Raw genomic sequence first — 24,350 nt, 5'->3', positions numbered from 1 at the left:
TTGTAAGCCAGCTAATAAATAAATGCCCAGGGACATCCAGCATTGTTCTGAAGAGGGCTGTATACAGATTTGTTTGGATCCAGTTAAAAGAGAAGTTTCGGGTTAGGGAAAAAACACATACTCACCTAGGTGGATGCAGCATTGATCGAATGCTGCAGCTGTCCCCCCGCTCCTTTATGCTCTGAGCAGAGAGCAGTGACTGTCAGGTCACCAGCTCTCTGCTCTCCCCCTCCAGCACTAACTGGAGCGCTGGACTGTGGAGGGGGCAAGAGCGGCTGGACTCAGGCTCTCAGTGGCATTCCGAGAGGCCAAGCCAGCAGAACTAACTGCACTTCTGTGATCCATAGGAGACGTTGGGGCCAAAATAGCTGTGGCCATACTTATATATATATATAAGCTCCAGGTATGGTTATATTTACATAGTTACATTGGTCTACCTTGGACCAAAGCAACTATGCATGTACCAAACCTGGCTGATTCTCTGGGAAGCTGTAGATCAATCTAGTAGGCACCGCTGCTGCAGTGATTTCCACTAGCTTCCTGGTCCTATGCAAAGTGGTTGCCCTGTTGCACTGTAAACTAAGTGGTAACCTGCTCAGTACAAGGATCAAAGAACACTTTGCATTTGCTCCGTGCATACAGATAATTCACTGATTGCATGAGATGGAGATGGACACCTTGTGCACTCGGAGAATTATTTGAGAGAGAGCAAAGGGTCCTCTGAATGGAGCCCCTACCAAGAGAGCAACCTCCAGTGTTCTGTAAGCAGAACTGCAGCTTCTCAACTTGAGACCTGGAAGCTAGTGGAGATCTATAGAGTACCGTTGCCTACGAATACTATCACCAGAATTCATCTTTAAAGAATATGTTACCCTAACATTTCAAATTCAAGACAGGCTATGTCATGTTCTCCTCTAATGATTAGATTAGCACTGACGGCTACCCACTTCCTGCACAGCCATTCACTGTGCTGCTGTTTCTCCTCCCCTAGCTCTCTGAGCTACTTATGTAGCCGAGAACAGAGGGTACGTGATCAAATATACTTCAACTTTGCCAGACCAAGAGAAAAAAAGATCTCATGTCTATGGGTAACTTCAAGATAGCTATAGATAGGCTAATAATAATTTTCAGCATTGTGATTGCTACATACAACTAAAAAGGTTACACTTCCTTTCATCACAATTTTTTTATTTTAAATAAAGTATTTTTTCTGTGCATAATTAGTACACAGAAAAAGCAATACACTAGCAGCTTTCACTGTAACAGCTGTTTACAAAGCCATACAAACACTATATCATATCTGACATCATGATCACATGATCAGCAGCAAATCTGGATGGTTCAGGAGTGGGAGAGCAGAGATGCAGCTAGCAGCCACACCCAATGTCCGCTACTGGCTGCCCAAGTGAGAATATAGATTAACGTTTCCCTATGCATGAGGAGTCCTGCAAAGGAATATTAATTGGCTGCATTCACCTGAGCGTTTTGTAGCTTGAAGCGCAAAGACACTCAGCAAGCAAAATCCCACTCATTTCAACGTCCCCTGTTCGCATCTGAGCATGATCAGGGGCCCTTGGTGGCCCCATGAAGAGGGGGCATGGAAATGAATGGGATTTTCCTTTTTGAGCATCTTTGAGCTATAAAACGCTGAAGCGTGAATGCAGCTTTAAATACAGATTGTGGATCAGAGGGAGTAATAAGGCCTTAAGATAAAGTAATTTGTAATTCATGAAAAATAAGGCATTCAAATAGTTGAATGCCCATTTCATGTGAACAATGACTCCTTGCAATAATTGTTTAAAATTTAGAATTTTCAGAAACTAACACATTCATAGTCTAACACAGAAAAGGTCATTGAAAATGTAGGTATCCACTCATGAGATTTTGGTCTCATACCATAATGCAACAGCTAGTATATTTATTAAAAGACTAATAGATTCATTGGTTAATTAGGACAGTATACACAAATTTAGTCAAGGAAAAATGTCTTTAAGAGCATAAAACCTTAGGAGTTCTCATAATGATAAAATGCACTTGTTAGCTTATTAGCAAGAAACCACTTCATTGAATTAGCTAAAAACACAAAGTAATTGCTATCCCCAAGTATGCCTTAAGCAGAATATCTGCAAACAAACATACAGTACAGGGAAATAGTATTTGAAAATTAAAGTTTTCAATGCCTTGCTGTGGTTTTTATAAAACGAACATGAGCTGCTAATATTGATTTTCAGCACCACCTCCCTAAAATCAGCAATTTATTATGTATGGACAGAAGATAGATAATGTGTGACATGTCAGCTGTGCAGACAGATTTCAGCATGCCTTTTGACAGCTGGGGTATAGTGCAATATATGTACAAATTACCTAAAACTGAGTTTGTCTTATTTCATCACGATCCCTATCCATAAACCAAGCTTTGGTCACTGGGGTCAGCTTTCAAATACACAACGTGCATTACAGGTTGCTTTTAATGTGCCCACTTCTAGGACCATATATTCTTGGAGCCAACATTCAACACAAAATAACTTCACTCCTTTCTATCCCTCAAGTACACAAGGCTTTCCTTGCGGTCCTTCATATGAAAGTACTTTGGTAAGCTACAGTTTGCCTAAATTCCTCTTATTCTCTGGCTTATGAGACCTGTTCATAAATTCTGGTCTTGTTGGACTCATTCTATTTTATCAATATCTTTTCCAAAGTGAGGTCTCCAGAACTCAACACCATATTCTAAATGAAGTCCAACTAAAGATCTACAGTATATAGAGGAATTAGGACCTCCTTTCTCCTGCTGGCGACCCCTCTAGTGATGCATCCTAGAATTCCATCCATTTTTCCCACTGCCTGTTTGCTCACTTTGCAATCATCTGAAATGGTACACCTAAATAATTTTCCTTTGTAGTGCTGGCCAACAGTGTACCCCCAAAATTATACTCTGTCAAGGGATTTTTTCCATAGGAGCACTATTTTGCATTTAGAAACACTGAACTGCTTTGAGCAGTCTACCAGGGACAGCAACCGTAATGCTCACCATTGTGTCATTAGCAAAATACACACCTTAAACAAACAACACACATAAAAAAGCACTGCCTAAATAAATGATGACAATTGACATGGACTAACTGGATAGAGCAAGTTGTGTATTTTTTTAGTGATCAATGATCCTTCTTTTTAAGAGTGATTCCATTAACCTGACTACAACAGATGTTAATCTCACTGGCTTGTAATTGCCAGCTCCTACCTTGCTGCCCTTCTTTTGTATAGGTACAATATTAGCTGTCCGCCAGTCATGGGGAACTTTTCCTGTTAGAAGAGCTTGATTAAAAAGTTCCATTAATGGAACAACAACTATATGTCAAAGTTCTCTTAGAACTCTTAGAAGAATACCATCAGAGCCTATTGCTTTATCAAGCTTTAACCAAGTCAGTTCCTCTGCCACCTCTGTCTCCAGAAATTCTGAAAAATTACTGATTATTGAACCAATATGATCCCCTATTTTGTTTTGGTTAGTACAATCTATTTCTGAGAAGACTGAACAGAAGTAATTGTTAAATGGTTTGCTACATCTAGGTCTCCCTCAGCATAAGTGTTGTGCCCAGTTTTAATTTTAGTGATCCCATTGCATTTTTTCCCCTTCCACCATTGTCCTAAAATATACCTAAAAAAATGGGTTTAGCATGTTGTTGTAATTATCGTCTCTTGCTCTCTATGTCAAAAGGTTCACATTTTAAATGGGCCCTCACTATGGGGTTCATTTACCAGAGGTAAATAAGCTGTTCACTTTGCAAGTGAAGTTGCATGTTGCAATGGAAGTTGCACTTTGCACTGGAATTTTCTCAAGAGCTTAGTTAATGTTGTGAAATTTCGCTTTGTAAAGAATACTCAATCATTTGCAAGTAAAATTTAAAAAAACATTTTTGCTTGAATATGATTAGATTATTCACTAAGCTCTAGGAAATATTCCCATACAAAGTAGTACTTCCTTTTCCAAGTGAACAGCCTATTTGCCTTTCGTGAATCAACCCCTATGAGTCAAAAGAATCCTTTACATGTATAGGAACAAGATATAGAAAGCCTACTGAAGGTGCAGTAGTCAAGGTTCCATTTAGCCTTGCAATCTTCAGGGCCCTGCATTAGCCACTTCTCTTACAGATAATGTAATGATTTACTATATTGTACATATAAAAGGTGAAGGAGAGACTTCTGCATAATCCTAACGCTCTTGCAAAATTCTGAAGCACTGCTCATTGATCTTGGACTGTTTAGCACAATACAAGTAGTAAATTAATTTCACTTCATAAATCTGGCACGAATGGCCAACTGTTCAAATTACTGTCTGGCAATATGACTTTTCTAAATGTCACCACTGAATATCATATGGGAGCCGACATCTCATTTCCTTCAAATTGCCCTCAGGGATAGCACAAAATGGATAAAAGAAGTACTTGACGTATTTTATGTTTCAGCATTTTTTTAAGCATATTTAACCAACTTTCCATGAATTAAAAAAATGAACATTATATGTAACCTAAAATATGATAAACTGCTGTAAACGGAAATTATTCTGTTCTTTAAGAAAAAAATTATGAAGCCATGTGTTAGAAAATGATGGTTTGAGAAGCATTATGTGTTTTAGTTTTCTGGGCACAAATTGTCATGTTCATTATCCTTTTCCAGAACATTTCTAAGGTTTCACCAAAAAATGCACTGGAAGGAATATAAACCTCAAAACAAAAATGTTATATACTACAGCTCTCCGGTCCTTAAATATGGTGGCTGCATTCGTTTTCTTTTTTCAGGCTTTATTCTCTTTATTTTCAACTGGTAAACTAAATGACCTGGTGGGTAATGCAAATAACACTTTCTGTTCCTTTGTGTCTACAATCACTTCTCTATGGTTTCTAAAGGGGTTGCCACACAGGCTGATCATCAAGAAAGTTTGCCTCTGTTGATTTCCATTGCATAATGGATTGATGGGATTAATGGATTATAAAATAAGAGAGAACATAGTTTTTTTTATGTCTTTTCATCTCACAGGAAGTGACAAGGACACTTTAACAGGTAAGGCCTTGCATGTTGTGGGTGCATGTGTTATAGATTAAAGTGTATCCAAATAAAAAATAAAAATATACTTGTAGCCAACTGAACGTCAGTTTCTAGAAGACATGCAGACAGTGTCCAGTTTTCCAGTATATATCTGACAAAAATGTAGAAGCTAATTGGGTACAGTTTATGTACAGGAATTCTTGCCCATCTCCTCTCAGAAAATATTCTTCTGTGTTTTAATATTTTGAGCTAAAATATAGTTTTACACATTTTTACAAACTTTAATCTTTTGATCTTCAGATGTCTTGCATTACACCGTAGATGAAAACCTGGATGTTCTCTACTACATGCTTCGTGGTCTCTTGAGTGAATAGAGCATACTGCCTTTATCTTTTTCCTTTTTGTTACTTGTATTATAGGTTGAGAGCAATTAAATGGGTGCTTTTACCTAAAGATAAATTCCAGGTATGAATATTTTTACATACCAACATAGTCCAGCTTGGATCAAAGTAACTACGCATATGTAATACCTGGGCAATCTCCTAAAAGCTGGAAACCACTGTAGTAGGTGCCGCTACTACAGTGATCTCCACTAGCTTCCGGATCCTCTGCCAAGTGGCTGCCCTGCTGCATTGTTAACACAGGTTGACCACTTAGCATGGGTGCCACTCAGATAATCTTTTGAATTTCTTAGTGAATGCAAAACGCTCTCTGATTGGATAAAGTAGAAGATGGAACACTGATGTCTCCACTTCCACCTCGTCCAATCAGGGAACACTTGAACTCACTGAGAAAATGCAAAGCATTCTTTGAATGGCACCCATGCCAAGTGAGCAACCTCCTATGTTCAGCAAGCAGCAGGGACAAGGATCTCACAAGTGTGGTATATGCATACTTACATTGGTCTAAGCTGGATCAGTGGAACTATGTAAAAACATCCATACCTGGAATTAATCTTTAATCAAAAGCACTTCCGTAATTGCTCTCAGATAGGTTTTATAATACAACAAAAGGGAAAAAAAATAAAGGCAGCAGGCTCAGATCACTCAAGAGACCATGACACAAGAAGCAGAGAACATCCAAGTCTCCATCTAGAGTGTATTGAGAGGCATTTGAAGATCAAGAGATTCAAGTATGTAGCGAACAGTTAAAAAAAACTCTAAACAAAAAATACATTCTGTATGTCTGAGCACTAGCTACACATAGTTCTAGTTGTCCCATCTACACTGTACCAGGGGTAAGCTTATACAAACTGTTAATGTCTTTACGTAGCAACAGTATCCTTATTTCTGGTCTGTTAAATACACTGTTGGGCAATTTTGAACATAGCTTTAGTGAGAGACTTACATATTTTATAATATGTATACATAAACAGTTTATACGGCTGAAAAGAAGACACAAGTCTATCCAGTTCACCCGGAGTGTGTGTGAATTTAGTCTTCAACAATACCCGTAGCCCTGTATATTCAGCTTCCGGAGGCAGACATTGATACATTTTCTAAAGCTGTCAACACTCTCAGCTAGTACCACTTCCTGGGGGAGGGAGTTCCATGTTTTTGCTGCTCTAACAGTAAAGAGCCCTTTTCTCAATCAAAAGGTTAAACCCCATTTCATCTAACCTCAAATTGTGACCATGTGTCCTCGTCAGGGGCCTTAGAGTAGATAGTTTATCACAGTTATTGAAGTCACCTTTGATAAATTCGTACAATGTAATCATATCCCCACTAAAGTGCTCTTCTCCAGAATGAATTATAATGTAAGAACAATGTTGTCTGTGTAGTAGAGCCTCATAGCTGAGGTCCCCCATCCCCCTTATTAATTTTGTTGTCTGCTTCTGGACTCTAATTCAGCAACATCTTTCCTGAGGATTGGTGTCCAAAACGTAACTACACATTAAAGATGAGGCAGAACCGGTGTTTTGTAAAGGGGCACTGATGTATCTCTTGAATATATGGTCTGTGTTATCTTGCTTCAAGTGAACTTGTTATGGCTACATAATGAGTCTGTTGTCTGAAAATTCACAGAGTCTTGGAGGTACGGGGGGGGGGTTACATAAGTGGGTTTGGCTGGTATTAATAAGGGGAGGGGTAAGCCATGTCAACAAGCTTCCTTGCATACATGATGAAATCGTTATAAATATATCCTGAAATGTAAACAATTAAAGGCTTTCTACTTTGTTGGTAAAATGCCCCATACAGTATATACATATATTAAACAAGACAAAGGTCTGAATTCTTATGCAACAGTACCATTAAAAGTATTTTTCTATATGTGTTTATTGCTTTAGAATCACTTTAAACAGAAGTTAAACTAAAGAAAAAACAAACTGTAATGCATTGTAACAATGCATGACAGAGCATGGCAGTGTACAGTAACAATGCACACGCGCTGTTGTGAATGAGCAAAAAATAGTGTGTCATTTGAGTGACAGCTCTGAGTTTGCTGGGGCTGCTGACATTGCATCCAAGATGGTGAAGCCCATCTGCATTCTTAGGCTTTTTGGTTGTCTGCACAAGTTAAGTTTTCACAAGTAAACAACATGCCTAAACTATCTTAAATTCACAACAAATCTTATTGAAATATTTTTGTTGAAAATTCATCAGGGATCTGTCATCAGGGTCTCATTAAAATGCTTCTTTTTTCTCTCTAATTACACCAATGTAAGTCTCAACATGCTGTACGTCTAGCTAATGCTAGTCATATAAGACTAGATTTCTCTCATCCAGTCTGCTGGCTGGAAAATCCATTGATTCCCTCATCCACACTAAATACCAAAACATCTTAATCTCCTCTGCTAGCTATTGTATTTAGCAACCGCAGTACCCGCAGGTAACCAAATATCCAAGTTATTCAGTAGATCATTTTATACCTGGCTTAGTCAATGGGCCACCTACAATTCAGCAGGAACTGGCCAAAATTCGAACATTCTATAGCCAGCTTTATTAGTGCTCACAGGTCATGTGTCATTAGTACAGTTTGCATAGGCGTTCTGAAGGGATTTAGCTAGATTTCTACCAGATATCATGCAGTGCAATATTTGTGGTTGTGAACCTGCACTCTAATAGATATTTGTTTTATGTTAAACTGTATCTGGCTATGCCACATGAATTATTCCTCCTGGTTTACTTTGCGATTTAATGCAGGGAACTATTGTACAGGCAAGTTTGTATACCCTAATCTGACCATTTTCTTTTTAGCTAGAATGCCAACAGAAAGGAAAATGATTTATAATTTAAATGCCATTAGAGCCCCAGAAGATTCAACTCATACAAAATTCCCATTAGGTGCCACACCGACACAAATGCAAATTATTTTGTTTTTAAAGACACTTAAATTTACACTTCATTTCCTCATTCACATACTTAATTTTCTGTGTTGCTAGATTAATGGAAATGTTTTATTTCATTAATAATGTATTCATGCACAAACAAAACTATCCTTTAAAAACAAGAAGGGGAGGGGGATGGTTATACAAACAATTAAAGAAAAAATTGTTATGAAAGGAAAATTGGCCAATATTGATGACCTCCTGAAACGCGAGTTGCCTTCCTCTGTGTACTTTCCCCAGTCTGAGATAAGCATGCAGCCAGTTCAATCAGAATTCCTGTACTTTTGTCCTTGGGTGATGACTAAAGCTAGCCATTACACTAAGATTTCCTGTGGGCTAAATAAGAAAAATCACTTGATTCCCCCACCCATACTAAACAGCCAGGATGGATGAATCTCTCCAGCCGGCCAATGTATTCAGACAGCTGTTGCTGTCAAAAACACCAACAGTGGCTGCGTCTAGCAGGGGTTCCAGCTTAACCTACAAAAAAATGTCAATATACATACGAGTACGCTTTTGTTTAAATTGATAGACAAATTGCGATGTGTGTGTTGGCAACAACAGTCCAATGCTGGTGAATCTAGCATTTGCCATTTTCACATTCTTATGTTCAGCGGATGACAATGACGCAACCCAAGGAATGTCCAAGCAAATCAAGCCAGTTAATTGTTTAACTACAGAAAAAGATCTGACGTCTGTCAGGCAATCAGCCACTCTATGTTACCCTTGAAGCTCTGAAGAAATGTTTTTACTTTATCCAGAATGTAAGTTGCTGCATGGTTAAGTGCTATATTCCTGGTCACAGATACACTTTACAGAGTGTACCTAGTGGTATAGAACAAGAATGTGTTGAAGGCAAAAAACAAAAATGGTGGCCCTTAGACAGTAGCTACACAAGTCAATATTGCAAATGTATCCCATTTTTAAACTTAACATTTCAGAAATCAATTAGAAATAAAATTTCCACTTACCAATCATGTGGTTTGCAACATGGACCTGAATATCCCATTCATTATAGAATACCATCTGGCACTTGATGCATTGGTAAGTCTTCTTCTGTTAAAAAATATATATAGATTAGAAAAATGGGATAAAAGACATTTAAAGAGTAAATATCAACATTAGAAACAAGAAAAAAAGAAACAAGTTTGGCCATAATAACAAAAATAAAAGGAAAAATGAAATTTTCCATGAAAATTATGCATCTTCAAAATAGACAAAAGCATCCAAATCCAAGAACTATCCGCTAAGTGGTCTTAAGGAGAAAATGTAATCTTTTTAAAGTTTTTAGCTATTTCATCATTGTGTTTTAGTTTATTTAAAAATGTATTTCTATGTACTGTATTATATATGCAAATGGTGGCAGCCATACTTGTTCATTAAATTTGCATGCTCGTTGCCTGATTATTAGTGCTATTAATGTGGTTCCTAGTGGATCCCTTTCTCTTACTGCTAGTTTATCAGACAGGGTCTCCCAGATGAAAACAATTGCAGTCTGTAATGATGTAAAAAATCCAGGGTGACTTGGTAGTCAAAGAGAATATGATATAGGCTGCCAAGGCTTTAGGTCACATGAGGAGCTCAGGATTAACTGTTCTTTATTCATGGCATGTCAAGTTATTTTCTTTTAATGTTAGCACGTGCCTTGTTAATGCATACAAAATGAAAATTTGAGGAAGGGTGCGCTTTTAAATACAAGCAAAACTTTGAGAATGCTGATATATTTAGTCAGAGTATTTTAATACTTTCCTTCTTGAGCTAACAAGAGACATATCTATATATATCTATCTATATATATCTATCTATCTATCTATCTATCTATCTATCTATCTATCTATCTATCTATATATATATCTATCTATATATATATATCTATATAGATATATATATCTATATAGATATATATATAGATATATATATATATATATATATATATATATATACAGTCATGGCCGAAATTGTTGGCACCCTTGATATTTTTCCTGAAAATCAAGTATTTCACACAAAAAAGGTATTGCATTAACACATGTTTTGCTATACACATGTTTATTCCCTTTGTATGTATTGGAACAAATATAAAACAGAGGCAGAAAAGCAAATATGACATAATGTCACACAAAACCCCAAAAATGGGCTGGACAAAAGTATTGGCACCCTTAACTTAATATTTGGTTGCACACCCTTTGGAAAACATAACTGAAATCAGTCGCTTCCTATAACCATCAATAAGCTTCTGACACCTCTCACCCGGAATTTTGGACCACTCTTCCTTTGCAAACAGCTCCAGGTCTCTCTTATTGGAAGGACACCTTTTCCCAACAGCAATTTTAAGATCTCTCCACAGGTGTTCAATGGGATTTAGATCTGGGCTCATTGCTGGCCACTTCAGAACTCTCCAGCGCTTCTTTGCCATCCATTTCTGAGTGCTTTTTGACGTATGTTTGGGGTCATTGTCCTGCTGGAAGACCCAGGATCTTGGACGCAAACCCAGCTTTCTGACACTGGGCCCTACAGTGCGACCCAAAATCCTTTGGTAATCCTCAGATTTCATGATGCCTTGCACACAGTCAAGGCACCCAGTGCCAGAGGCAGCAAAACAACCCCAAAACATCATTGAACCTCCACCATATTTTACCGTAGGTACTGTGTTTTGTTCTTTGTAGGCCTCATTCCGTTTTCGGTAAACAGTAGAATGATGTGCTTTACCGAAAAGCTCTATCTTGGTCTCATCTGTCCACAAGACGTTTTCCCAGAAGGCTTTTGGCTTACTCAAGTACATTTTGGCAAACTGTAGTCTTGCTTTTTTATGTCTCTGTGTCAGCAGTGGGGTCCTCCTGGGTCTCCTGCCATAGCGTTTCATTTCATTTAAATGTCGACGGATAGTTCGCGCTGACACTGATGCTCCCTGAGCCTGCAGGACAGCTTGAATGTCTTTGGAACATGTTTGGGGCTGCTTATCCACCATCCGGACTATTCTGCGTTGCAATCTTTCATCAATTTTCCTCATCCGTCCACGACCAGGGAGATTAGCTACAGTGCCATGGGTTGCAAACTTCTTGATAATGTTGCGCACTGTGGACAAAGGCAAATCTAGTTCTCTGGAGATGGACTTGTAACCTTGAGATTGTTGATATTTTGCCACAATTTTGGTTCTCAGGTCCTCAGACAGTTCTCGTCTCCTCTTTCTGTTGTCCATGCTTAGTGTGGCACAGACAGACACACAATGCAAAGGTTAAGTGAACGTCTCTCCTTTTTATCTGCTTTCAGGTGTGATTTCTATATTGCCCACACCTGTTACTTGCCCCAGGTGAGTTTACAGGAGCATCACATGCTTGTAACATTCTTATTTATCCGCAGTTGTGAAAGGGTGCCAATACTTTTGTCCAGCCCATTTTTGGAGGTTTGTGTGACATTATGTCGAATTTGCTTTCTTTCCTCCCTTTTTTTGTTTTGTCCCAATACACACAAAGGGAATAAACATGTGTATAGCAAAACATGTGTTAATGCAATACGTTTCGTGAGAAATACATGATTTCCTGGAGAAATATCAAGGGTGCCAACAATTTCGGCCATGACTGTATATATATATAGATATAGAGGTTAACACTGCAATACCCCCAAATATCTGACCATTGAAGAACTTTACTGTTCAGGAGGCATACTAGGCAACAAATTAAAGGGTTAGTTCACCTCTAAAAACACTCTATACAATTCATGGACACTATTCCATAATTTTACATTGGTCCAGTTTTAAAATATCTGCATATGCTCCTCCCATACCTATAAGCCTTTTTTAAATGAAGTGAAGCCTGCCCAAAACACTTCTGATAATTTTCACATCTTCATCTTGTCTGCTTCTCTAGGACAGACAAGTCGTTAGGATGAGCATCCCCTAACAGTACAGAAACTGCTGCCCTTCTTCCACAGCGCTATCTCTTGTCACCACATTTGAAATTAGCAGCTACCATCACATCAAATGTTCAGGCCACTGTGACAGCTGTACATCTCCCAGAGTCATTCAGCTTGGTACACATTTTACAACCTATTCTTTGGGAAAGGTAGGGCTTTTGCCAGAGGACAGAACTGCCAACCAAGTGCCCCATTTTAGAATATAACTGTGAAAATACTTTAGTGAGCCAAAAAATCTTAAATAAACAAACACCACAGAATAGAATAATTGGTTTTAAATTGGAAACCAAGCCAGAAAGCACAGAGACACTTGATACAGGAGAGATGATATCATGAGAATTGGGAGATTCAAAAGCCATTCTGTAGAAGGGCAGGGCTGAGTGATGGATAACTGCAAAATTAATCTGCTTGCCAATCACAAGGAGCAGAAGATCACTACAAGTTGTCCCCTGACCTGACCCAGACCTCCCATGAAAAAAAAAAAAATTTAAGGGACACTTTTTTCCTATTTCATGTTCTGGTGTCCCATATATAGAAGAGAGACAAAGTCTTCCCAATGGAGTCAGAGACCACATTAAACATAAGTTCTAACCCTTTTCTACTACGTTTCAAACTTAACCACTGGAAGATTTTACCCACTTCATGACCAGGGCATTTTTTGCTATTCAGTATTGCGCTATTTTAACTGGCAAGTGCAACACTGAACGCACATTAACTTTGTTATTTTTTTTTTCACAAAAATAGAGCTCTCTTTTAGTGGTATTTGATCACCACTGGGTTTTTACATTTTATTATATAAGCAAAACAAGACCAAAAATTTTGGGAAAAAATATTTTCTGCTTTGTTATAAAACACATCCAATAAAAAATGAAAAGAAAAAAAATCTAATTTTTTTTATAAAATTTAGGTCAAAATGTGTTCTGTTACATGTCTTTGACAAAAAATAAATTCCAGTAAGAGTATATTAGTTTATGCAAAAAATTATATTGTCAATACTGGAATTTACACAGCTATGATACTATCCTAGTAATGGCAATGATCAACAACATCTAATGGGACTGTGATAGTGTGGCAAGCAATTGGATGCTAGCTTGGAGGTATACTATCAGACTGACACAGAAATCAATAGTGGCACTAATACAGTGATCAGTGCTAATACTGTACACTGTCACTGTACGAATGACACTGACTGGGAAGGGGTTAACATCTAGAGCAAATCAAGGGGATAATTGTGTTCCTAACAATGTATAATGTGTGCTGCTTTTACTTTACTATATGGCTGTTCTGTGTTTTTTTAAATACAGAACTGTGTACATACAGTTGTGGCCAAAATTATTCAACCCCCACTGAAATTGAGTGTTTTGGCCAGTTTGACATTGCTTTTGATCATTCAGTCATCTTGCTTACATTTACATTAAAGAGGCACTTGTAGGTCAGACAAATATAACATAACAGTTATAATGAAATAACCACAAATGTCTTTTCTGTGCTCACAGCATTATCAGTTTTATTCAACCCCCAAGTGACATTCAATCTTAGTACTTAGTACAGCATCCTTTTACAGTTATAACAGCTTTTAAACGTGAAGCATAGCTTGACACAAGTGTCTTGCAGCGATCTACGGGTATCTTCGCCCATTCTTCATGGGCAAAGGCCTCCAGTTCAGTCACATTCTTAGGCTTGCGCACTGCAACTGCTTTCTTTAAGTCCCACCAGAGGTTCTCAATCGGATTTAAGTCTGGTGACTGCGATGGCCACTCCAAAATGTTCCAGCCTTTCCTCTGCAACCATGCTCTAGTGGACTTGGAGGTATGCTTGGGATCATTGTCCTGTTGAAAGGTCCAACGTCTCCCAAGCCTCAGGTGTGTGACGGACTGCATCACGTTTCCATCCAATATCTCCTGGTACTGAAGAGAATTCATGGTACCTTGCACACGCTGAAGCTTCCCTGTACCTGCAGAAGCAAAACAGCCCCAAAGCATGATTGACCCTCCACCATGCTTCACAGTAGGCAAGGTGTTCTTTTCATCATAGGCCTTGTTCTTCCTCCTCCAAACATAGCGTTGATCCATGGGCCCAAACAGTTCTAATTTTGTTTCATCAGTCCACAGAACACTATCCCACAACTTTTGTGGTTTGTCCACATGGCTTTTGGCATACTGCAGTCGACTCTTCTTATTCTTTGGAGACAGCAAGGGGGTACGCCTGGGAGTTCTGGCACGGAGGCCTTCATTACGCAGTGTGCGTCTTATTGTCTGGGCTGAAACTTCTGTACCCACATCTGACAAATCTTTTCTCAGTTCCTCAGCAGTCACACGGGGACTTCTCTCCACTCTACGCTTCAGGTAGCGCACAGCAGTCGAAGTCAGCATCTTCTTTCTGCCACGACCAGGTAGCGTTTCAACAGTGCCCTTTGCCTTGAATTTGCGAATGATGCTTCCTAAGGTGTCTCTTGGTATGTTTAACATCTTTGCAATCTTCTTATAGCCATTGCCCTTCCTGTGAAGAGAAATCACCTCTTCTCTTGTCTTCCTGGACCATTCTCTTGCCTTCACCATGTTTGTAACCACACCAGTAAATGTCTAGAAGGAGCTGAGTATCACAGTCATTTTAAAGCTGCCTAATTGGTGCTTATTATGCTTGATTGCTGCTCGGTGACATCCACAGGTGTTTTCAATACCTGATGGAAAGCACCTGTATGAACCTCTGTTCTTCAGAGTGGTAGTCTTTAAGGGGTTGAATAATTGTGGCAATGAAGAAACCACATAAGAACCATTTACTACTGTATTACATAAACAATTGATGTCATTTTAGTTGCATTTGGGTAGTTACAACGTCCTTGTAGGATTTGATTCTGAATACAATTCCAAATGTACACTATAGTCCCTAAACCCCTTTACAGCATTGGGGGTTGAATAATTTTGGCCACAACTGTATGATTGGACACAGCCGATCAGCTGACTTGGCAGGGAGCACAAATGCATGCACTCCAAACCCAAAAATGGGAAAATCAAGTATATATACACAAGTAACTGAGCCTTTCCATGCTGCTCCACTGCAGTAAATGTACAGCTGTGGGGCAGCAAGTGGTTAAAGCTGAACTTTAATCTGCTTGGATTTTGCCTTCTCTGGTTTCTTCACCCCCCCCCTCATTTGCAAGCTAACAAATTTGTAAAAAAAAAAGTTCATTTTTCATTACATACCATAGTTTAGACTCTAAAGTTTAGTAACATCATCCCTGGTACTTTGTGTTTCTCTATGCAATACAAGCAAGTCATGGCTGGTGGCAGAGGACAGCAGGGTGAGTTACAACTACCTGAAAACATCACAGCAATCTGCCTCAGTAATCCTATCAGCCCTAATGCAAGTAGTGGACTGGCTCTTGAGTTATGCAAACATCAAATTGCTTTGCGAGTGGATGTCTGCAGGATTGGGCATTCCTAGGCTGCATTTGAGTACAGACTGCCCTAAGCAATGCCTACTTCAATGCTTAGCCTTCATAACTAAAATAACTGAAATTAATGATTATAAGAGACAGGCCAAGGCCAGTAAAGCAGGGGAGGAAAGGACTAGATGATGCTCGACATCCTCAGCCACAAAACAAGGCTGTCTCTATCTGACTTGCTGCAGATCTAAATTCACACCGTGAGAAGCTCATGGTGTAGTGAAATCAAATTAACCGCTTACCTACAGGGCACTTATACCCCCTTCCTGCCCAGGCCAATTTCCAGCTCTCAGCGCTGTCACATTTTGAATGACAATTGTGTGGTCATGCAACACTGTACCCATATGAAATTTTTATCATTTTTTTTGTGACAGATAGAGCTTTATTTTGGTGGTATTTAATCACGGGTTTTTTATTTTTTCTTAAACAAACCAAAAACCACTGAAAAGTTTGAAAAAAAAATGTTTCTTAGTTTTTGTTATAAAATTTTGTAAATAAGTGATTTTTCTCCTTCACTGATGTGCGCTAATGAGGCTGTAGTGATGGGCACTGATAAGATGCACTGATGGACACTGATAGGTGGCACTGATGGGCACTGATGAGGAGGCACTGGTAGGTGGCACTGGTGGGCATTGACAGGCATCACTGATGGGCACTGAAAGGCAGCACTGATATATGGCACTGATGTGCACTGATAGTAGACACTGACTGGCACTGATAGGAGGCACTGACTGGCAGCACTGATTGGCATTGATAGGTGGCACTGAAGGGCAGCTCAGATGGGCACTGATATGTGGCACTGATGGACGACAGGTGGCACTTCTGGGGCCACACTGATCATCAGGGCACACTGATCATCAGTGCCATGATGATCAGTGTACATGTCCTCTCCGCGGAATGCCGATTACCTGCTCTCCTCTCCTCTCGAGCTGTCAGCGTGACAGCTCGAGAGGAGAGAAATGCCGATAACCGGCATTTCCCTGTTTACATGTGATCAGCTGTGATTGGACACAGCTGATCACATGACCGAGCCGACAACTTCGGCTCTTTCCGTGGATTGGTGATCAGCTGTGTCCGAGGGACACAGCACCGACGATCGCCGCGCTGCACGCTCCCTGAGTCGCGCATGCGTGGTGAGAATGGAAGGCCGTCAAAAGACAGCCTATCAGAACGAGAGAACCACCTTGCACCCGTCATTAGACTATAAGGCGGGCGGGAGGTGGTTAAGCAAATTCAGTACAGAGGAGGAACTGACACAACTGTGCAAGATGGAAGGAAAAGCTGGAGTTCAGCTTTAAGGTTTTGGCCTGTAGGACTTCACATAAATTATAGCAGTGTTTGTTTTTCAATATTTAAGAAAGAGCTGGAAATCCAGATGATCATCCACAAACTCATAGTAAGGTTTAGAATGTCAAGTCGTTTTTATATATAAAACTTTCCCAACCTACAATAAAGGGCAGATTACGTTTTCTGGGGAAAAAAAGGAAAAAAGCCAATTTTACATCAACTGGTTATCTTGTTTAACTGCCTAATAAAATATAGTAGAAAGCTTTGTAACTAATCGAAAATACATTTCTGATGAAGTAATGCAATCTGAGTCCCCTTAGATTTGTGGAGTAATGTTTTAGAGGTTCCACTGGAAAATAGTTGATTATTTATTGGAAGCAAATCTACATTTTGGTCCTTAAATTTGCCTAGATTGTGAACATATTTTACAGAAAATATCATGGATTCAACTTCAGTACTTGTACAGCACGAACTATATATATGCACACACATATAAATATACATACATACACACACTCTCACACACATGCATACATATATATACACACACACACACACACACTGTATGGATTTAGACCAAAACCTTGGCTTATAATGTACAGTCATGGCCAAAAATATTGGCACCCCTGCATTTGTCAGATAATGCACCACTTTGCCCAAAAGATTATTGCAATTACAAATGTTTAGGCATTCTCATGTTTATGTCTTTTGTTTGTATTGGTATGGAGAAACGAAAAGTCAACTGACACATTCCACGCAAAACCCCAAAAATGGACAAAATTGACACCCTCAAATTAAAATTTGGTAGCACACCCCTTGAAAAAAATAACTGAAATCAATTGCTTCCTGCAACCACCAATGAGTTTGACACCTCTCTATTGGAATTGTGGACCACTCTTCTTTCGCCAACTGCTCCAGGTCTCTCAGATCGGAAGGGTACTTTTTCCCAACTGCTGTTTTGAGATCTCTCCACAGGAGCTGTATGGCATTGAGATTTGAACTCATTGCTGGCCAGTTCAGCACTCTCCAGCTCAAAGTCTTAAACAATTCTGGGTGCTTTGTGGTGTGTGCTTTGGGTCATTGTCCTGCTGTAAGCACCCTTGAAATCTTATGGAGACCCCACTTTCTGACACTGGGCCCTACATTGCACCCCAGAATTCTCTGGTAGTCTGAGTTTCATAATGCCATGCACATGGACATCCAGTGCCTAAAGCTGCAAAGCAACCCCAACACATCAGTGAACCTCCACCATGTTTGACTGTAGGACTGTATACTTTTCTTTAAAGGCATCTTTGTTTTTTCAGAAAACAGTAGAATGATGGGCTTTACCAAAAAGCTGTAATTTTGTTTCATCTGTCCGCAGCACATTCTAAAAGATTTTGGCTTCCTCAGGTACGTTTTGGCAAACTCCAATCTGTTTTTTTATGTTTCTTTGTCAGCAGTGGGATCCTCCTGGGTCTCCTACCATATCGTCCCTTTTCATTCACATGGCGACATATAGTGTGAGCGACAATGTTGCGCACAGTGGACACAGGAATATTAAGATCTCTGGAGACGGACTTGTAACCTTGAGATTGTCTATGCTTTTCCACACTTTTTTGTTCTTAAATCCTCAGACAATTCTTTGCTACTTTTTCTCTTCTCCATTTGGCACACAGAGACACACAACAGAAAGGTTGAGCCAATATTTCACCATTGTAACTTGTAACAAATTAAACTTGCCACCATGTTTTTGTCTCTAACCCCACTGGGATAATTAGGAAGAGGAGCATTTTTTAACAGGACAGAAGGCACAGACAGTAATAAAAATACTGTCAGAAATTCCGACCCTATCCCACTTTACTAAAAACGTATTTAACCGCTTAAGGACCACCCACAGTACATTTACTGCTACAGAGCAGCCCATGTGTGCAGGATCACATATGTATATGAGATTCTGCATTTCTGAATAGGGGGCGCACGAGCCCTACCTACGTCGCCGATCGGGACCCTGGGTGTCAATCACCAGGTCCTGGCTGGTGATTACCCGCCAGCACCCGGTGATTACCAGCGGTCACTGAAAGGGAGGAGGGCTGCATTGTTTACCAACAGCCCTCCTCCCTGTCAGTTTCGGCACACTGCTCTGGAAGGCTGAGCAGAGGCATCCAGAGCAGTGTGCTTACATTGAAGCGCACACACCCCCCGCCCCCTAGTAAACCTCTCCCATCACACAGTTAACCCTTTGATTGTCCCTCAGGTTAACCTCTTCCTGCACAGTGTCAGTGCTTTTTTTTTTTTTTAGCACTGACTACTGTATTGGTGTCACCGGGGATGTCAGTGACACCAAGTCAGTTCTCCCCATTGTCAGAATGCCCGCCACAGTCCAGCCATGAATTGTTGATTGCCGCCATTATTAGTATAAAAAAAAATTCCAGTATCTATACCGTCATTTGTAAACGCTATAACATTCACGTAAACCAATTAATTTATACATATTAGGACTTTTTTTTTTTAAGCAAAACATTTTGCAGAATATATTTTAGCCTAAATTTATGACGAAATGTGATTTTAAAATTTTTTTAATGGACATGTTTAATAGCAAAAAGTCCAAAATATTGTTTTCTTCTCAAAATTGTCAGTATTTTTTTTTGTATAGCGCAAAAAATAAAAAACTCACAGGCGATCAAATACCACCAAAAGAAAGCTCAATTTGTTGGGAAAAAAGAACGTAAAATTTGGGTGCAGTGTTGCATGACCACGCAATTGTCTGTTAAAGTAACGCAACGTCGTAATGCAAACTGTTTCATTAACTGCTTCCTGACCGCCCTATAGCAGAAATACTTCTACAGGGCAGCATGGGTGCGCAAAATCACTTATATATACACACGTGATTCGCACTCCCGTGGTTTTCACTCCCCTCCCAGATAGCGTCAGATTACCCGTCAGTACACCAGTAATAACATTTAACCCTTTGATTGCCAGGAACACGCTCATACACAATAAACCTCCAATGCTACTATAGTGTCTGAACAGATCAATAGCTTTGATCAGATCAGCACTATACCAGCATTCACATTAGTAGTGTCCCCAAAAACACAGCGCTAGCGGGATCAGCCCCGATACCTGCCAGCAGCTGCATTTAGCCCCTACACTTAACCCCCCCCCTTCTCCCCCAGCAAGTGCAGTGTCAGTAAGTCACTGTCACTTTATACATTGCACACAAAACCGCAGTGTTCGCAGAATCAGGCCTGATCTCTGCAAGCACTTGCCAGTAAATTTTGATTACTCTCATATGCAGCAGAGTGCCAGTACTAGTGCCACTCTACCTTTTGGTGAACTGGCAACACCAGAGGCCTAGTACATCCTGGTCTTTCACATACCAGCACTGAAGTATCACTTGGTGACGTGTTGAGCCCCATAAGTGCAGTACAAGCTCGTGCGGTCACGAGCACAAGTATTGTCCTGCAACCACCAAGAATTCGCACACAGGCCCATGGAGCCCCTAGTATCCTTCCAGATGTGCTTGCAAATCCAAATTGGCAGTCCACAAATTCTGCAGCACCCATACTTCCCCCATTCACTGCCCAACCCGGAATTCAGGTGGAAACAGCAAATTTAAACACGCTCCTTGATTTTTTGGAGCTGTTTTTCACATAAGATCTGTATGCATTGATTGTGGATCAAAGCAATTTATATGCACAATTTATCGCCACCAACCCAAATACAAACCTTGTCAGACCACTCGCATTGAAACCCATTACGGTTTCTGAATTTAAAGTTTTTTGGGGCCTAACCCTCAACATGGGCATTACTAAAAAAAAAAAAAAAAAAAAATAATTGCGGTTGTATTGGCCCACAGACCCAATTAATCATATGCCCATGTTCTCTGCTGCCATGGCCAGGCATAGATATGAGAGTATAATGTGTTTTCTGCTTTTCAATGACAACACACTGTTGTCCTAGGGGTGACCCTGAATTTGACCTGCTTCACAAAATTCAGCCCCTCGTAAATCAACTTAACCAAAAATTTGCAGATGTCTACTCCCCAGCAAAAAATCTGCGTTGAGTCCCTCATTAATTTTTCTGGCCACCTTGTATTCAAACAATTTCTCCCCAGCAAGCTTGCCAGATATGGGGTCAAGATGTAGAAGACCTGTGAGAGGGCAACAGGCTATACTTATAAGTTTCAGATTTAAGAGGATAAAGATAGTCACGTGGAGCCCCCCAGATGCCCAGACTACATGGGGAGTAGTGGCAAGGTTTGGGACTTGGTGTCATCCTTTTTCCATATGGGGTACCACTTATACGTGGACAATTTTTATTCAAGAGTATGTACAATCTTGGAATTGGCGCATGTGGCACAGTGCAACCTCATGTGTTCCCACCATGGTGGATGGGTGGATGCAGGGCGATATATTCTAATGGTGGGCATACCACACACACTTTTTCTAGCAGAGATTTCTTCTCATTTTTTTTTATTCAGCCCTGCAGGCTGCATACAAAAAAAAAACACATAGCATATATACCCAACAAGGACCAGCAACGTACTGGTACATCACTGGACTATGAATGGTTATACCTGGTAATGTTTTTTTCAGCCAGAAATCAGATTTCATGTAAAAGCAATCCTAGCGGCTAATTAGCAGCAGGATTGTTTTTACAAGCAGCGGGAAATGATGCCCCCCTTCCCCGCTGCCTTTCACGGCCTTCTCAGGCAGTCCCATGCCATCGGAGGAACCTGAGAATGCAGCTGGCGTTTCTGCCAGCTGACCATAGAGCTTATTGGAGACCAAAATGGTGCCAATCATCTCTATAGTCTAAAAAATCGGAAGCTACGAGCATTTCATCACTTCAGTTTCGCAGGATATAAACAGCGCCATTTGTAAATTGGGAAAGCATCTGATCACACCGATCTTGGTGAGATTAGATAATGTAAGGGCAGAGGAGATATAGACCCCAGATTTCTTAAAAAATATATGACAATTTCCATTGAAGGTATAGGGGATATTTGCATTCCCTGTGATAGAATTAAAAGTCATCAAAAAAAATTAAAGGGACAGTGTAAAAATATTTTAAAAAATGAAAATAAAAAAAAAAGCGTTGACCCGTGCCAGTATGTAAACAGCGGTTGCACCATGCATGTAAGCTATCGCTGTGAAAGTCAGATCAAGGGCAGTAATTATAGCACTAGACCTCCTCTGTAAATCTAAAATGGTAGCTTGTAAAGGCTTGCCTATAGATAATAAAAATGTATGCAGTTTGTCATCATTGCACAGGGCATGTGCAGTTTTAAAGCATGTCATGTTTGGTATCTATTTACTCAACATAGCATCATCTTTTATATGTTACCAAATAATTGGCCAATATATATTTTTTTTAAATTTGCGTTTGAAAAATCGCTGCGCGAGTACTATGTGACATAAAACATTGCAGCTCCCACCATTTTATTCACTAGGGTGTATGCTTTAAAAAAAATAATGTTTGGGGGTTCAAAGTAATTTCCTAGCAAAAAAATACAGATTTTTTTTTCATGTGAACAAAAAGTGAAAGAAAAGGCTTGGTCTTCAGGTGGTTAGAAGAGTGAATGATGTGTAGCATAAACTTCTAATGCCCCACCCCCCAAAAACAACCCCTTTTTGGAAAGTAGACAGCCCAAACTATTTGCTGAGAGGCATGTTGAGTCAATATAATTTATTTTTTACCACAAGGTTTTTGGAATTTTTTTTTTTTTTTTTTTTACACACAAAATTGTCACTTATTTTTATTTATTTCAGGTACTTATATAGCGCCGTCAATTTACGCAGCGCTTTACACATATATATTGTACATTCACATCAGTCCCTAATCCTCAAGGGATGTACAATCTAAGGTCCCTAACTCACATTCATACATACACATACTAGGGCCAATTTAGACAGGATCCAATTAACCTACCAGCATGTCTTTGGAGTGTGGGAAGAAACCGGAGTACCCAGAGAAAACCCACACAGGCACAGGGAGAACGTGCAAACTCCAGGCAGGTGGTGCCATGGCTGGGATTCGAACCAACGACCCTAGTACTGCCAGGCGGAAGTGCTAACCATTTAGCCACTGTGCTGCCCGCTTAAATGATTTATTGCTCACACATGCCATGGGTATATGTGAAATTACTCCCAAAAATACATTCTGGTACCACATGTGAGAGACATTTTGGCAGTCTAGCCAATTATAGGACCCCAAAATCCAATAAGCACCTTCAGGCTTTTAACCGCCTCCCGCCCGCCATATAGTCCAACGGGCGCAAGGCGGTTCTCTCATTCTCAGTGCCTACAAGTGCACATCAATACCACATATCAGTGCCCATCTGAGCTGCCTTTCAGTGTCACCCATCAATGCCAGTCAGTGCCACCTATCAGTGCTGCTAATCAGTGCCACCTATCAGTGTGCATCAGTGCCGCCTATCAGTGCCAGCCAGTGCCACCTAACAGTGCCAGTCAGTGCAGCCTATCAGTGCCATATATGAGTGCTGCCTTTCAGTGCTTATCAGTGATGCCTGTCAATGCCCATCAGTGCCACCTACCAGTGCACATCACTACAGCCTCATTAGCGCACATCAGTGAAGGAGGAAAATCACTTATTTACAAAATTTTATAACAAAAACTAAGAAAAATGTTTTTTTTTTCAAAAGTTTCAGTGGTTTTAGGTTTAAGAAAAAAGAAAAAATAAGCTTCAAGGAGCAGGGCCCTCCTATCCCTCTTGTATTGAACGGTATTGTTGCTGTATTGTCTCCCGTTATATTGCAAAGCACTGAGCAAACTGTTAGTGCTATATAAATCCTGTATTATAATAATAATAAAAAACCCAGAGGTGATTAAATACTACCAAAATAAAGCTCTGTCACAAAAAAAGAGATACAATTTTAATATGGGTACAGTGTTGCATGACCGCGCAATTGTCATTCAAAGTGTGACAGCGCTGAAAGCTGGAAATTGGCCTGGGCAGGAAGGGGGTATAAGTGCCCTGTAGGCTAGTGATTAAAGGGCTTTATTTCCTCATTACACTTCCTGACAACCTATCACAGTTTTGAAGGCCCTGAAATGCCAGGATAGCACCAAACCCCCAAATGACCCCTTTTTGGAAAGTAGACACCCCAAGGAATTTGATAAGAAGCAGGGTGAAAATGAGATCTGCAAAATACTCAACATGCCTCTTTTTAAATTCCTTGGGGTGTCTACTTTCCAAAAATGAGGTAATTTGGAGGATTTGGTGCTATCCTGGCATTTCAGGGCCTCTGAAACTGTAATAGGTTATGAGGAAGTGAAATGAGGAAGTTACGCACCTTCAGGCTTTCAAAGTGGTCATTGGATTTCAGGCTCCTGT

General features: G+C 39.9%; 1 protein-coding gene across 6 annotated transcripts in view; it reads right to left on the bottom strand.

The window, feature by feature from the left end:
- ZNF521 (zinc finger protein 521) overlaps positions 1–24,350 on the bottom strand; it is a 444,451-nt gene that overhangs the window by 227,482 nt on the left and 192,619 nt on the right. For 5 of the 6 annotated variants that reach the window (XM_089675720.1, XM_089675714.1, XM_089675719.1 and 2 more), the window contains one exon: positions 9,343–9,427. In XM_089675720.1, coding sequence (XP_089531846.1) covers positions 9,343–9,427 — 85 coding nt within the window. The remainder of the gene's footprint in view (positions 1–9,342; positions 9,428–24,350) is intronic. The other variant, XM_089675718.1, reaches the window with a different exon arrangement.

The sequence above is a fragment of the Staurois parvus genome, unplaced genomic scaffold (assembly GCF_062004578.1).
Source record: "Staurois parvus isolate SC_StPar_1 unplaced genomic scaffold, SC_StPar_1.0 ptg000157l, whole genome shotgun sequence".
NCBI classification, from domain to species: domain Eukaryota; kingdom Metazoa; phylum Chordata; class Amphibia; order Anura; family Ranidae; genus Staurois; species Staurois parvus.
Note: the sequence above shows the minus strand (reverse complement) of the source record. Positions and strands in the feature narration are given on the sequence as shown.